The sequence below is a fragment of the Chenopodium quinoa genome, unplaced genomic scaffold, assembly GCF_001683475.1.
Source record: "Chenopodium quinoa cultivar QQ74 unplaced genomic scaffold, ASM168347v1, whole genome shotgun sequence".
NCBI lineage: Eukaryota > Viridiplantae > Streptophyta > Magnoliopsida > Caryophyllales > Amaranthaceae > Chenopodium > Chenopodium quinoa.
In genome coordinates, this window is record NW_018743021.1 from 3325659 (window position 1) to 3341918 (window position 16260).

Genomic DNA, 16260 nt, shown 5'->3' on the forward strand with positions numbered 1-16260 from the left:
ATATACACACATGTATAGTAATAAATAATCAATAAATAATCAAAGATCACTAATCCGTAGTTAAAAATAACTAATTAATAAGTTCAGTTCAACTCAGCTCACTTCAGTTCAGTTCAGTTCAACTGAGTTCAGTCAATCGGAACAGGCCCTTAATATTAGTATGAAATATGACATTTGAGTCAAATCGGGTCGAATTTGGGTTCGATTCGGGTCGGATTCGAGTCGTGTTATTGATTCGAGTCAGGGATTGCCAACCCTATTAGTGACTAGTGACTTAGGGCCTATTCTCATTGACTGAACTGAACTGAACTGAACTGAATTGAGCTGAACTGAATATTTTATAAGAGAAGGAAATTAGGAGCTGAACTGAACTGAACTGAGCTGAGCTGAACTGCACTGAACTAAGCTAAACTGAATTGAATTGAATTTCAACGTAAGAGAACAGACCCTTAATGAGTATACCTTATTCGCTAACTTTTCATTGCGTTCTTAGCATAGCGCATCCCATATACGAATTATCCACGACTTTTTGAATTTTGAAAGGTATATATGAATACGAGTACTAGATTTACAAATTATTTTATACGAATTCTTCATGATTTCTTTTTCAAATTATGTAAGCACCAAGCTCGTTATCACAAGTTATAGTAGTTGTCAATGGAAAGTGCAAGGAAATTGCAGATTTGTTAACTGGTAAATGCTGTTGTCTTTAATTGAAGATTGGTCCATTTTAGTAGTGTAAAGAAATAATACATTCCATTCATTAGTTGAATTTGAATGGTTATAAATGGGAAAATATGGGACTGTCTTTAATTAATTGTTACCTTCTTAATACGGAGTATAATTCTACAGCATCATTTATTTATTTTTATAATGGTAAAAAAAAGTAAACATTAGAAAACTCTTCTAACAAGGGAAATTTCTAATGCCTTGGAAGAAAGGATGGAAAATAAAGAAGATTTGTTACATAAAAACTATATTATACTATCACTAATTAAATGACCAACATTTTGCTATTCAGTCCGCTGCTTGATTTGCCTCCTAAAAGATATGACGAATGCTCTGGTTATCAAAATTGCTAAGAGAACAAATGTCTTTAACAAAATTGCTAACAATATAATTCTCCAGCATGATGCCAACATTTTAGACATGATCTTGAAACGTTGAAATTGTTCCTCATGAATCACGACTTAACTTTATTTATAAAGCACTGTAGATAATTGGGGAATAGATTGTCTGCCACTCGTTGACCATCAAAAATAAAATTGGCCAAATCAATATACTTTTCCTTGTAAAAATAATCCTATTTGCGAATAATTTTGTCATAAATTCCAAATTTAATTCTATTTTTAAATGAAAATGATGGATTTAAAGTTTAAACAACTGACAAATTGTTCACAAATCCCTGGTATTTGGGCCACTCAGGCAAGGTGGGCTACTAGGCTTTGATCTCCCAAATCGAGGACCACATATATTTTCCCAATATAAAGTTTCTTTTAGTCCTTTTTTTTTTGGGTGAAAGAGAGGGGCAAGCCCCAAAACAAAGGAACAAGCTAAAACAAAAATAAAAGCAAAACCAAAACAACTAGAACAAAGCACACATCCTAAGGCACTCTACCAGCCGGAACCATCCTTGCCTGCATCATCCCACTCAATCCTCCAATAACACGGCAAAAAATCCTTCGAGACCGCTTCAAAGTGAACAAACTTCTCATTCAACGTCACGCCATAGTTTGCTAACCAATCTGCCGCTCGATTAGCTTCCCTATAACAGTGAGAGATGGTAACCTTCCATTCCCTTTCGAAAACAAGAGCTTGAGGAAACTATACAATCTTGGGTGACGTGCACAAAATAGTCCTTTGAGTCTAGGCTGAAAACGTTGGCAGTAAATAATCCTTCAGCCAACACGGAGTTTGAGGAAACTAGGAAAGGCATCAGAGGATTGTACACGATCTAATCTATACCTATTTCCAAGAGGCTGTTTCTGCAAATATATTCCGTCAAGCACCATCATTCTAAGGTGATCATACAATTACAGTGATGAGCACCATAGTGTCCCCGTAAACTCCTAAAGCAACTGCAATTCTGAAACATAACATGCACATAACACATTGAAAACAAATTAAGGGCAGAAATGTCACGCATAGTCGAATACTATTTCCTAGTTGGTAAAGACATTGAGAGCAAGCATCACCAATTTACCTGAATCGCCATCCGAATGCCCCTTTGTTACATCTGCGAGTCAACAGGAAGGCCAGGAACGCATGGTTGATTCAAGTAATGTTCCATCTGCAAGTCAGCTAGGCTTCAGATGGGTAAGATTAAAAACCAAATTATGCAATCAGCATGATTTGCCTGAGTAAGATTAGAAACTAGAATGAGTACAATTATGAATTCATAATTCTACAGATATTGTTGTAAAGGAAGAAGAACAACTGATCACATACAAAAATAAAAGAAATCACGAAAAAAGGTACCTTGAAATAAGCAAGTGGGGTTGGGGATTGAATAGTTGATGTTAAGGCTTGCCTGGCCTAATTTATCACTGTGCCTGTGATTTGTTTCTTCTGCATTTTGGGACTTATAATGGGGTTGGGGATTGAATAGTTGATGTTAGGTTAATTTTTGGATCAAGTGAGGCCGTACAGTTATAAAGATAGTCATGCGGAGTTTCTCCTCAACAGGCTTCAGAATCGGAATCTAAAATCATCAGAGCATCATATTGGTTGAAGGTGCATCAGTGCAATCTGCAACATCTCCCTGGACTTCCTATCAGGAGTACATCCAGTCAACTCCATTTGTTCATACAGTTCAGGAACCTGATTCAGAAATCACGTCATTAGATCAATTAAACAATAAACAAGAAATAAAAAATGTAACTTTAATGTGAGAGTGAAGTAAATCTTTGTAAAGAAATGTATAATATATTTTCCAATGAACCCTCTTTTGTCCAAAACAACCACAATATCTGCTCAAGTATCTTACCATGTGAGCAAGTTAACAAATTGAGATTTACAAGCATAGAAAAACTTTAGGGTGTCTGAAGAACACGTGATTGGAGATTCTCAATAGTACAACTGTACAAGTACATATGGATTAGGTTTCCACTTTACAACAGTAATAAGTTACATCTTGATCTTTCTCATATTCACTTAATGATACGATTATTAAAAATTCCACAAAAAGATTACACTGATATGGTGAATATGCAAAAGATACATGGATTTTTAAGGTGCATTAGCAACATCCCTTGATGATGACCCCCAGTCAAATGAGGCCTATAATTTAGAAATGGAGGGAGTGTGATAAAAGAATAAGGTTGTCAATCAAACTCAAAACATACCCTGTTGAACTTTTTAGCCCTGATCAAAGCTTTCATTAGAGTGGTGTATGAAACGACATCAGGATTAATGCCCTGCGATAAAGACATATATTGAAAATTCAGTTGTGAAATGCATGGCAAGGCAAGGTGAAAGAGCTTAATTCTTCAGTAGCATATTTTCCAGTATGAAGTAATGTCACTTACACTTTCAATGATATGGTCATATACAGAGAGTGCCTCAAGATATCTTCCAGCAATACCAAATGCGTTGATCAAAATATTGAGCATGATTAGGTTCGGTTCAATACCTTCAGCTTCCATGATTTGCAGAACCTTCACAGTCTCTTCACATAATCCCTAAGACATATAAATAAGAAATAAACCCTCTCAACCAATATTAGTGATGTCAAGTCGTGCAACCATTTTTTCAAACAGGAAAAAGTGACAAAAACATGCAGCACTTTCACCAGATCACTAAACAAGGGATGAGAGTCATTCACATAGCAATATAAACTCTAATTTCATGACTATGCAACCAATTTGATCTCATTCAAACTCTTGTGAAGACATCTTTCCAAGAATCAACAATTACAACTGGCAATATGTACAAACATGAAAATAAAGGGAGGCTAAAGTAATATACATGTGCAAATTGGCACTGCTTAGTGATTCACACTCACACCCTACCTATCAAAACATAACATCTTGAGCTATTGATGTCTTCCACGACTTAGTTAAGAATCTCTAGAGAAATGCTGTGATTTCCCAGACAGATTTCCTTACTGCTCTTTGCTTAAACCCACCACTTATGAATTTTCAAAAGGCCATAAAATTTGTAGCCAACCAAACTGATGGAATACCTATTTTCCCCCTGGTTATATAATCTTCAGTTCCCCACAGCCAATGTAAAGCCATCTAATTGCTATAAGTTGTTTTCCCTTGTAGCATATAGTTCTCCCACTTCCATCCCATTAGGACTTCCTCTCCATTTACTAATCATACCCTTTCCATCCTCCGACTTTCTCCAATTTTTCCTCTGAGGGTACATAGTGTTCCAAGAAAAATTTCTACAGCATTATACTAGGGAAATACAAGGAATTCATCTTATTTTTACATTCAACATTGGAATAATATTATTTAATACGAGTATAAAAGATAGGATTAAGGACAGAATTTCTTTACCACCTTTTAATGAAGTTGTATCAGTTACAAGAACCAAGAAGAATATGCCTTTAAATCCCAAAAGAACGCCACAAGACCGTACAATACATGCATCAATATATCAGACAATAAGAAAAATTGAGATGTTAATGCAAGTAGTTATACCTGTTGAGCATATGCATTAGCCATAACAGAATAAATATTTGATGACATCTGAACACCTTCAGCTCTCAAAGCAGATATGCATTCTTCTGCACCCTGATACCTCCCGTACTGTCCATATATGTCAACTAGAACGGCATATACAGCTCCACTCTTTTTGTAACCTCGACGGTTCATTTTCTCAAGATTTTCCTTCAACAAATCCCACTTTCCGTGATCTCCTAGCTGACTGATCAAAATAGTAAATATCTTAGGATCAGGATACAGTCCTTGATTTTGCATATCAGTAAACAAACTAAGTGCCTTCATATAATCCCCAGCCTTGCAATGCCATTTGATCAAAGAATTCCACGTCATTATATCCGGCACTACTCCTTCCCTAAGCATCTTTCCGAACACTTCCATGGCTTCATCTAGCTCACCATACTTCCCAAATGTATCAATAATGCTATTATACATCCGCCTATCCACAGGCACACCCATCTCACTTATCTCCCCTACGATTTCCATTGCCTTCTTCCACATCCCATTATCTCTATACAACTCAATTACCCTACTATACACAAACGAATTCAATCGATAACCCCTCTTCTTCATATCCCCAATAATCCTCCAAGTATCAGTCAACCTCCTAGCACTAACGTAATAATCCAACAAAATCTCAAACGTCTCTTGATTTCGACGAATACCCAACTCCTCCATTACCCTTAAAGCTCTATTAGCAAGCTCATACAACCCTTTTCTCAAAAACCCTTTAATCAAAACATTGAAAACCCCAACACCAGGTTTGAACCCAAGATATATCATTTCTTGGAAAATCATTTCAACTTCAAGGGTTCTACCAACACTTCCTAAAGCCTCAATTAAACATGAATAGCAAAAAAGATTAGGGTACATACCCATTGCTTGCATTTCAGAAATACATGACATAGCCTTATCTACACACCCAATTTTACAATAATTACTGATTTTTTCACTGTACAACTCTAAAGATTGTTCTTTTACAACTGGGTATTTCATAATTGAATTGTTATCACTATTGGACAAGTTACTATTTGAGGTTTTCATGGTTTCAGTATGATAAATTGAAAAGCAAGAACAAGTGTATATGTTTCGTTTGTTGGAGTTGTAAAGGGAATTTGGATAAAACGAAGAAATGAGATATGAAATGGGATACCTGGTGATTATTATAGGGATCGTTGAGAAGGCTATGCAACAGCTCCATTGTTTATGAACAAATTAATCCCAACTTCAATCTTCTTCAAGTCCGCAACTTCAATTTCGGAGTAAGCTTAACCAGAAGTCGCCCCGGGAGATATTACTGATTTTTTTTGTTTTTTTTGGTCATTTTCTTATGGACCATGTTGTCCATGTATTACATGACCCTGAGAATACACCAATAACACCCTACCTTCAATTCAATTTTGTATTTTTTTTAAAATGGGTTTGAAAGCGTGGGTTGTGAGTTGTGAACTTTAAGTTTGAATAAATTTATCATTTTATATCTAAAAAGGAAATTTTTGTTTCAATTTTTAGAAAGTTTTTCAAAATTAGCACCAAACTCTTGGATTGTTATCTTTATTTTAAAATGATTTTCTATTTCCACACCCAAAATAAGTGTTTGAAGGGAAGAGGGTGAGGGTGAGGGTGAGGGTGAGGGTGGGGTTGGGGTGAAGGGATGAAACAGAATTACATATAATTTAAGTCATTTGTATTGGATTTAACTTGCCATTCGCTAAAAATTATACCTCAAAAGTCAAAACAGCTTGCACCTTGCGGTGCATCTAGGCATCTAACGCATGGGCATAGCCTACGTCATGTGCTTCTTAGAGTAAGAAGCCCCTACTATACGACGGCGGGCATATGCCTCATCTCTGGCAAGATTCTAACTCAAAGAGACAAAGATACCAATCAATTTGATCATGTGACATATAAAAAAGATAAAATAATTTTCAAGTCGAGTCAATTACTCAATTCTGATAATTTGATCACGGGCCTTTACTACTTTAATCTGGGCTCCAAAGAATTTCCATAGCCCAACTAAAACCAAAGAGAAAAAAAAAAGTGGGAAAAAAGAAAATGAAATGTAAAGAGGAAGGAGAAAGTAGGGTTTGTGAGAGGCAGAACATAAAACCCGAGTTTTGCTTCCTCCCCCAAATTTTTGCAGAGAGAGACGACTACACCACCATTTTCATCACTATCAATCGTCGGATCTCTCTCTCAGGTACTCCTTTTTTATTTATTTGGAAATAATCACTCTTAATTTCTTGATGTTTTGATTTGATTTATTAATTACTGCACTTACCTTTCTTTTTAATTAATAATTATTCTGTATTCTTTTTTAAAATTAGTGGAATTTTCATGCTGTATCTAGTATATATAACCAGTTATTAGGGATCTGGGCTTTTAATTTGGTTGATTCTAATTCGGAAATGTGAGTTGGGTATTAGGTTGAAGAAATTAGAGGATTTTTGTTGATTTTATACCTCAAAATGTTAATTTTTGTGGTAATTGTGAGTATTATTTTTAAATTAGAGGAAATTAATCGAATTAGGGTATTCAAGTAGAGATTTTGGTGGGTTTTAATGGGTTGATGCTGTTTTTATTGATATTGGGTTCTTTATGGTATTAATTGAAATGAGGGTGCTGTTCTACTTTGATGATAGATGAGTGAGATTACCATCACCATTGATGCTTGATGGTCCAATTTGCTCTCTATTGATGTTGGGGGGCGGGAACGAGGTTGAGGATGTTCTGGTTAGTGCTATTTGAGTGTGCTCATATTGTTAGTTTGTGTAGTTGATGCCGCTTAATGAATTTGATTCAAATGTAGTATCTTTCCTTACTTTTTTGTACCCTTTAAGGAATTAAGAGAAAATAATGTTTGGGATAAGTGATAATCTTTGTACATTCAATGAAAAATAGTTGTTTTAGCTTTTGCCCTGTTTGCTACTCAATTGGCTTGTATGTGTAGTGGGGTTTTGATGTGAATATGGTCTTGAATGATGCTATACTTGTCTATTTTCGTGGATATATAAATGTGGAAGGTATTGTTGTCTTTGAATTCTGACTGAAATTGTTGTTATGGTATTGCCAACACAATGTATGCTAAATTTCTCGTGGTGAAGTGGGGAGGTTCTCTGCGGATACTTAGATATTGCTACAGAATTTTATACTTTATCTGTGACTTACTGAGCCCTTGTTCGATTATGCAGGTAAGCCATGGTGAGACATAATAATGTTGTGCCTAATGGCCATTTCAAGAAGCACTGGCAAAACTATGTCAAGACTTGGTTCAATCAGCCTGCTCATAAAACTAGAAGAAGAGTGGGTAGGTTTACTTGCACTTATATTGTGGGTGTGATCTGTGTCTGATTCCTGCTCCCCCCTCCATATAAAAGATTTTTACTCACTGTATTATGTTTGCATTTTTCAGCCCGCCAAAAGAAGGCCGTGAAGGTTTTTCCTCGTCCTACTGCTGGACCTCTTCGTCCTGTCGTTCATGGCCAGACTTTGAAGTACAACATGAAGCTCAGAGCCGGGAAAGGATTTTCCCTTGAGGAGCTTGAGGTGAGTGAGTGGTGTCCTCAATCTATACTGATCATGAGGTTTGATTAGGGTCCACCTTTATCTAGGATAGCTATGCCTATGCATCCTGGTTTGCGTACCAGCATCTGTCCTTAGTAGGATATGATTTTAGGTCATCGACGTGCAGTCTTTTCCCTGTTGGACCAGCCTCGCATGGTCAACTAGTCTTTTAGTTTATTAGCTGTTTGCTCATTGCCATTGATTAGATATTTACCTTTCTGACCGACTTGTTTAAATGCTGGCTCTATGGAAACTGATATATTTTATTGCTTGATATAGTTATTTAGCAATAAGGGCGATTAAGTTTTCTGTAGAATAAGACTAGAAGTCTGTCCTCACTGTTGAATATGGTATTGATCTACATGATGATCACTTGGCCACTCTAATGTGATGATTTACCATCTACATGATTCAGGCAGCAGGTATTCCTAAAAAACTTGCCCCAACAATAGGCATAGCTGTTGATCACAGGCGCAAGAATCGTTCTCTTGAATCTCTTCAATCTAATACCCAAAGGTTGAAGACCTACAAAGCCAAGTTGGTTGTATTCCCAAGAAAGGCCCACAAAACCAAGGTAATTAGCATCTTTGTAAGCTTATATTAAGCTTTTATCTTCAATGCGTCAAATAATTGTTTAATAATTAATATATGATCTTATATCTGCAGGCTGGTGATTCTTCTCCTGAGGAGTTGGCAACCGCAACTCAAGTCCGAGGTGAGATCTTGCCAATTGTACGTGAGACTCCAGCTGTGGAGCTTCTCAAGGTTACCGATGAGATGAAGTCCTTCAATGCTTATGCCAAGCTTCGATTGGAAAGGACCAATAAGCGCCACATGGGAGTCCGGTTGAAGAGGGCTGCTGAAGCTGAGAAGGAAGACAAGAAGTAGAACACAGTATTCAAGCTATTCGGTTGATATATTTTTTCACTCTGTTCATTTGTATTTGCTCCAGCTTTGGTTTTTTTTTTTTTTATTTTGCGCATACATTTTTGATGATCTTGCTTTCACAGCTACTGTATTGAAATTATTTGGTGATTTAACTAATTATAGGATCGGATGTGTTTCATGTGATGTTGAGCAAACATTAATATTGAATAGATTTTTTGAATTTTCTATCTTTTTTTATTCTCTATTGTGTTACAACTTTCATTATTCAGGTTATCTTCTGCTATGAATTGAAGCTTATGTGATCAGCGACTCAGCGTAATGGTTATGAGTACAAATTGTTTAAACTCTAAAAAGTCTGCCATATTTTTTGACTGAAATCATGATATCTTGGTAAGTATTGAAACTATATCATGATCACTCCCATCACATTTGGTTGTGATCAAGCTAACAATTCAATCATTTGATGGTTTTTTCCGATCATAAACTCAATTTGTTTAGAGTTTTGAAATTTACAGTAATTGTATTGCTCTTGGACAGAAAATATAGGCTGGCATCAAACTGAAATTCGATATAATCTTAAACTAAAAAAGAAATCTAAAAGATAGAGAACATGAAGTGTGACAGTATGATTAATCTTATAAAATCTTTATTGATCTTGCTCACATATGTAATATTGTACGATACAGAAGCAATAGTATAAAAATCCAATCACCAGACATGGCAACTGAAAAATGATGGGTAGTATTATAAGAAGTTTGTTTACACGCTAGCAGTATATCACAACAGCAGGTTTAACATTTTTTGTAGTTAAATCATCCTTAGTATTTGTGTGTTTGAGGTTTTATCAAAACATGTCTTCCTGACAACAGGTGTGATCGGGGCAACAAGTTGTACAAGGCCAAGCGCAATTGCTGGAGTTCGTGCAGGGGCCATAGCCACAACCATATACTTGATGATGCAGAAATTCATATTCTTGTGGTGGAAGAGTTGCTGGAACCTCTACATCATAGTAATTGGGTGTTGGTGCTATAAAATCATTATCTGCTTCGTCACCAGTAGATGGAGGCAGAGATGGGGGTTGTGATGGTGAGAAAGGAGGGAACGGTAATGGATCAGATAATGTAATTGGTGGCATATAGAAGGATTCGTCATTACAACACCTTTGGTTTGCACAACACGTTGTGCAAAGCCCATTACACTCACTGGAGTCGCTGCAACTGTAGCCACAACCACGAATTTGGTATGGTAGTACATCATCGAAACCGTCACTAGGTGGTGATGCTGGTGCTGGTGCTTCTACACTTGGTAACGGAATAAAAGTCTGTTGAGCAGGTGCAGGTGATGATAATGTTGGTATAAAGAAGGACTCATCGTTACAACATGTTTGGTTTGCACAGCAGATTGTGCAAGGCCAATCACAGTCATTGGAGTCAGTGCAATTGTGGCCACAACCATGGATTTGGTACGGTGGTGCATCGAATCCATCACTAGGTGCTGGTGCTGGTGCTGGTTCTTCTACTAATGGAGTCCATATCACTGGAGCGGGAGCAGGTGATGGTAATAATGGTATAAAGGACTCGTCGTTACAACATGTGTGGTTTGCACAGCAGGTTGTGCAAGGCCAGTCACACTCGTAGGAGTCGCTGCACTGTTGGCCACACCTGTGAAATTGGTATGGTGGTATTTCTACGCCATCAGCAGGTGCCGCTGTTGGAGCAGATACTGGTTCTCCCACGCTTGGTGATGGAGCAAGTGTCGGGAATGGATCTGAAATAATGTAGGGCTGCTCATCATAACAGCAGGTATGGTTTGCACAACAGACTGTGCAGGGCCATTGACAGTCATTGAAGTCCCTACATTCGGAGCCACAATCATGGATTTGGTATGGTGGTATACCATCAGTAGGTTCTGATGCTGGTGCTGGTGCTGGTGACGATGTCTCAGGGGAAGGCCTCACAGGAGGGTGGCAATTACGACGGTGCTTAATGTGCTTACGCCTTGCTTCTGCTGTATATGGAGACAGAGCTGCAGTATGAACTACATTAGTAACATATGCAATTATAACAAGACATGTACAAATCATGAGAGATTGAGACAGAGAAACACTTACAAGACGCGAAAATCACAAGGATAACAACCAGAATAGATAACTTGACTGAAGTTCCCCCCATGGTGATGAAGGTATGCTGATATTAATCATGTTTCTCTCAATCTATGAACTATATATATTGTGGTGTTGAACCGCCTCGGACGAATAATACTAGGATTACTTAGCTAGGCCACATTCAATCAATTGACTTTCCAAATCAAGTGAGAATGAAGTAAAGCTAATTAATATACTCCTCCACATGATCCATTGGATTAAGGGTGAAGTGTTGACCACTGAAAAAGAAACTAAAGGGGTGGCACAGATCAAAGTTATAGAGACTGAAATTTCGCAAATAATACTAAAGAATTTAAGAACATAGAAAGTTTAGTGTTTGAGTGAAATTTGCGAAACAATCGCAGAAAATATTTCATTGATGTTATGTAACGTTAATAAATGAACTTACCCAACAGATTAAAGGCATATAACATACCGCAATGCAAGAACACTACAAAGAAAATTAAATTCCTCTTGATATAGAATTGTTATTGTCATCTACAATTTACACAACACAATTATACATAGAGTCCCAAATTAAAGAATGAAAAAAAAAAGAAAAAAAAGGGAGAGAGAGAGAGCAAGGAATAGCCTAAGTGTTTTGAGTTCTCCTCCCGATTTCAAGAGATCTTGGGATCGATTCTCATCACTTGCCCTTGTAGGCAATGCATTCACACACTAAAATTTTCAAGTGTTTTAGTAGTCAATGTGTTTTAGATTGCACCTCATTACTTCGATCAGGTTAAAATTGTTGGATCCGCCATTGGTTTTGCACGCACATTGATTTGGATGTACTAATAAGTGACAAAGATACATACTCACTTGACACTTAACAACTCACAAGCAATCTTATGTTGGTAGGAAGATCGACTTCTTCGTCGAGTAATTATAATGCATGGATTAGAACTATTTTGTCTGGAAGGACCTTATAAGTTTAAAGTGCTCTAAACTCTAAAAGAACCTTATAAGTTTATTTTGTTGTTTAGAAGGACCTTAAGATCGGATTCCGGTGATTGACTTTCTTACTCCGACATTGACCTGTCACGTGACTAAAAAAAATGGTGAATCGCTAAACATCGCCCGCAAATTACCATATAAAGCCCACAAATATGACTTGGTGTGACCATTATGCCCATTTTTTAAAATTGAAATAATCTCGGTTTAAAAAATGTGGAGCCGTACTGGCTCGCCGGGGGAGACCGGAGGGCAGGCCGGAGATGCGGGGGACGCCGGAGGTACGTCGTCGTCGACGGAAAACGAGGTAAGTCACCGTTAAAATTCACGGTTTACCGTCGGAGTGGCTCCGGCGCCTAGGATGGACGCCCAAACCGTAGCCTGGACGTCCAAGCCAGACGCCAGAACCACCAGAGTGGCGTCCAGCCCAGACGCCCAGACCACCAGACTGGCGTCCTGGCCAGGCGCCTCTCTACTGGCTGAGGCGGCCCTGCCAGGCGCCAGTCCAGTGGCTGTGGCAGCCCTGGCAGACGCCACCCTTATATATTATTTTTTTTTTCTTTTTTGATTTTGTTGTTGTTTTTTATTTATTTATTTTTTTTTTAAAAAAAAATCGAAAATGATTTTTTAAAAAAATTCTAAATGGGTTTTTTTTAAATTAATTTTGAAAATTCGAAATAGGTTTTTTTAAAATTAAGTTTGAAAATTCGAAATGGTATATTTTTAAATTTAGTTTGAAAATTCGAATTGGGTTTTTATAAAAATTAAGTTTGATTATACATAATTATGCTTTTTTTTTGTGTTAATTCTGTGTAAATATAGAAATTAAATGTATTATCCGTTAAATGTATTTATTGTAATATATAATTGATGCAGGATTATGGTGGAGACGGAAATGATTACAGTGGGATATTTGGACATGATGGTCCATTCGAAGAAGCTCAACATGCGATTGATTGGGCAAAACAGGTTGCAATTGCAGCTGGATTTTGCTTGGTAGTAGTAACTCATAAATCTCAACGGGATTGTAGAATGGATGGCATTTTGAGATGTGACCGTTATCGCAAAAGAGAAGAAAGAGATTTTCGTACAACCACTCGGTTTGATACAAAGCGGAAAGGTTGTGGGTGTGAGTTCAGAGTAAAGGTTCGACAACTACGGAGTCGTGACGGTTGGGAAGTGATTGGTTACTCTAAATGGGGGTATCACAACCATGAGATGATAGTATATGAAGAGGGTCATCGACAGCTGAGCGGCTTAAGTCCTGCTGTGAAACTAGTTGTGAAAGAAATGAGTGATGCTCAAGTCAAGCCTGCTAAAATATTAGCATCTGTGTTAGAGAAATTTCCAGAAGACCATCCAAACCGAAGACACATCTACAACGTCAGACAGCAACTCAGGTTTGAACGGTCAGAGGGAAGGAACCCTATACAACAGCTGCTACACCAGGCACAATCACGTGGTTACCTGTTCTGGTTTGATTCTGATGAAGATACAGCGGAGGTGACTCATCTTTTCCTTGTGCATCCTGATTGTGCTGATATGATCAAGTCTTGGCCATTTGTGATTTTGATCGACTCAACGTACAAGACAAACAAGTACAAGTTCCCACTGGTTGAGATCATGGGGATGACTCCAACGAACCAGAACTTTCTGATTGGTCATGCAATCATCAAGGATAAGACGGCTCCAAGTTATTATTGGGTGTTGGAGAAGCTGAGAAACTACATCGGGCCTAATGTTCATCCAGCAGCCATCGTCAGCGACTGTGAGGGAGGTCTCTTTGCCCCCATAGCAGATTTGTTTCCAGAATCGAACCACTTATTGTGCACATGGCACATCAACAACTGCGTGAAAGTGAAAGCCTACAACCTTTTCAACAAGAATTTGGAAATGGCAGAGAGATTGGTGAATGGTAAGTGGCGGAAGATCCTACAGGCTACCACAGAGGAAGCATATGAGCGAGCATTGGCTAACTTCAGGGATTCGTACCAGTGGTGTCCGACACTGGTGGACTATGTGATGCAGCAATGGGTCCCTCCTAGGGAAAAGTTTGTCAAATATTGGACAAACCAGGTACTTCATTTCGGGAACACTACAACATGTAGAGTTGAGAGCGCTCATAGAGCTACCAAGGACTGGATTGATTCATCGACCGCTGCTTTGGATACACTGTTCGATAGACTTAACAAGTCAATTGAAACTCAGAAGAACGGCATCAGGAACTCTCTAGAGGACTCCAGACGACGACATGGTACGATGTATAGCCATTTTATATTTAAGATTCTCCATTGTCGTGTGTCGCACTACTGCTTGGGGTTGATTCTCACTGAGCTGAACAGGATGAGGGACTTGGCTGACGAAGTGTATGCTCGGTGTGGGTGTGCTATTTCAGTAACTCATGGATTACCTTGCGCATGCACCATTCACCGCGTTATTACAGAAGAAAGGGCGTCGTTACATGTTGATCAGGTCCATTCATTCTGGAGGACGCTTGTTATTGGTGAGCATGCAGACACTCAAACGGCCGACCGTGAACAGGAGGAGTTGGAGCAGTTTCGTTCGATGTACGACCGAGTGTCCTCCAGCCATCCTTCTATTATTCGTGACGCTACTCATGTACTTCATGACATGTTCCACACGTCTACCTTAGATTATGAGGAACCCGAAGGAGTTGACCGTCCTCGAGGTCGACAACGGCGGAACAGGAGTGCGTTTGAGTATATCCGTGGTCTTGGTCGTGCTCGTGCTCGTGGTCGGACATCGTCATCTAGTCGTAGTCAATCTTCATCGTCTGTGAATATGCCCCTGAGAACTGGTACGTTTTGGTTGTTTACATTGCACATAGTTTTAAAGTGTTACTCCTGCCTTCTTAACTGTCTATAATTATATGGTGAATAGGAAGAAACGATGTTGATCAGTTTCCGTACAAGGAAAGGATACCTGCGATCATCATGCCGTACTTGGAAGGGTGGAATGATGTAGTCGGAGATGGTAACTGCGGATTCCGGGTCGTGGCTGATGTTTTTCAAATGGGCGAAGACAACTACGGTTTGGTGCGTCAGTTGATGTACAGCGAAATTGCCTCTAACCGAAATGTTTATCGTCATGTGTACCAGGATGACTTGGATGGCGCTCTGCGGCGTATCCGGTGGGGAGGTGGACCTTGCGGCCAAAATCATTATTTTGACGCGCCCCTAGATCTGTTTTCCGTTGCAAACATTTACAAATGCGCAGTCATGCATTTTGGCCTGGGAGTGCATAGTCAAGCTTATTATCCTTGTACCACGGTTCTCCCTTGGCGGTCGCGTGAGACTGTCACCACATCGGTCAGAGAGCTAGCTATTGCGTTTCTTGGGTCGTCATACAGACATTTCATCCGACTAGACATGTCATCCGATTTTCCAGTGCCACCGATTATACCTCGGTGGTACAACATTCGCACAGCGAGCGTAGAGGGTTGGGATGCGCTATATCATGACCGGATCCACGAATGGAACACCCTAGCTGCATTTTAGTTTTTCATGTTTACATTCTTCCTATGTAATCTTATTTGTACGTTGCTCTTTTAATGAGAACATTAATCTTTTATATTGTATTGCTTACTGCATTCTATATGTTGCATGGGTAAGTTGCGCTGATCCACGAACGGTTATATCAAAATTTAAAAACAGCAATGATAATATGTTTAAGTTGGAAGCTAAAAGAACAATCTAAAATGTTACAAACTTACAACATAATGTCCAATTTAATAAATTAAAACGATAATATTTAAAGTGCTCTATAAATAAAATGACAAAACCATCAGTAATCCCTCCTCGACGACGACTCCCACTGCGCAAGGGTCTGTTCCAGACTATCAACAACAGCTCTCACTGTTGCACTCATGTTGTCCTTCTCAAGAGAGAGTTTCTGTACGTCCTGCATTATCTTTCCCATTCACTGCATACAACAAAAAACAAAAGATGAAATACAATAACAACATATAAAACTTAATTAAAAGACAACAATAAATATAATATGAGACATACCGCTTCCATG

General features: G+C 38.4%; 3 protein-coding genes across 5 annotated transcripts; 1 reads left to right on the top strand and 2 right to left on the bottom strand.

Annotated features, from left to right (window-relative positions):
* Positions 1 to 1436: 1436 nt before the first annotated feature.
* LOC110730334 (pentatricopeptide repeat-containing protein At5g42310, mitochondrial-like) lies at positions 1437 to 6257 on the bottom strand. Of its 3 annotated transcripts, XM_021910136.1 has the most exons (7): positions 4650 to 6257; positions 3528 to 3680; positions 3345 to 3416; positions 2479 to 2820; positions 2204 to 2356; positions 1966 to 2086; positions 1437 to 1871 (listed from the first exon to the last, which is right to left on the bottom strand). In XM_021910136.1, exons 1-4 carry the CDS (start codon positions 5712 to 5714, stop codon positions 2719 to 2721), a joined length of 1392 nt encoding a protein of 463 aa, XP_021765828.1. In that variant the 5' UTR covers positions 5715 to 6257; the 3' UTR covers positions 1437 to 1871; positions 1966 to 2086; positions 2204 to 2356; positions 2479 to 2718. The 3 variants fall into 3 exon arrangements, with proteins under 3 accessions (XP_021765828.1, XP_021765827.1, XP_021765826.1); XM_021910135.1 differs by having other exon boundaries at positions 1437 to 2086; positions 2204 to 2290; XM_021910134.1 differs by having other exon boundaries at positions 1437 to 2086.
* A 457-nt stretch (positions 6258 to 6714) lies between these two features.
* Positions 6715 to 9347, top strand: LOC110730337 (60S ribosomal protein L13-1-like). The gene is made up of 5 exons (XM_021910139.1): positions 6715 to 6870; positions 7862 to 7977; positions 8083 to 8216; positions 8650 to 8808; positions 8901 to 9347. The coding sequence occupies exons 2-5, from the start codon at positions 7869 to 7871 to the stop codon at positions 9120 to 9122; spliced, it is 624 nt and encodes a 207-aa protein (XP_021765831.1). The 5' UTR covers positions 6715 to 6870; positions 7862 to 7868; the 3' UTR covers positions 9123 to 9347.
* A 399-nt stretch (positions 9348 to 9746) lies between these two features.
* On the bottom strand, positions 9747 to 11308 carry LOC110730336. Its single transcript, XM_021910137.1, has 2 exons — positions 11233 to 11308; positions 9747 to 11147 (listed from the first exon to the last, which is right to left on the bottom strand). The coding sequence occupies exons 1-2, from the start codon at positions 11291 to 11293 to the stop codon at positions 9967 to 9969; spliced, it is 1242 nt and encodes a 413-aa protein (XP_021765829.1). The 5' UTR covers positions 11294 to 11308; the 3' UTR covers positions 9747 to 9966.
* Between the last annotated feature and the right edge of the window lie 4952 nt (positions 11309 to 16260).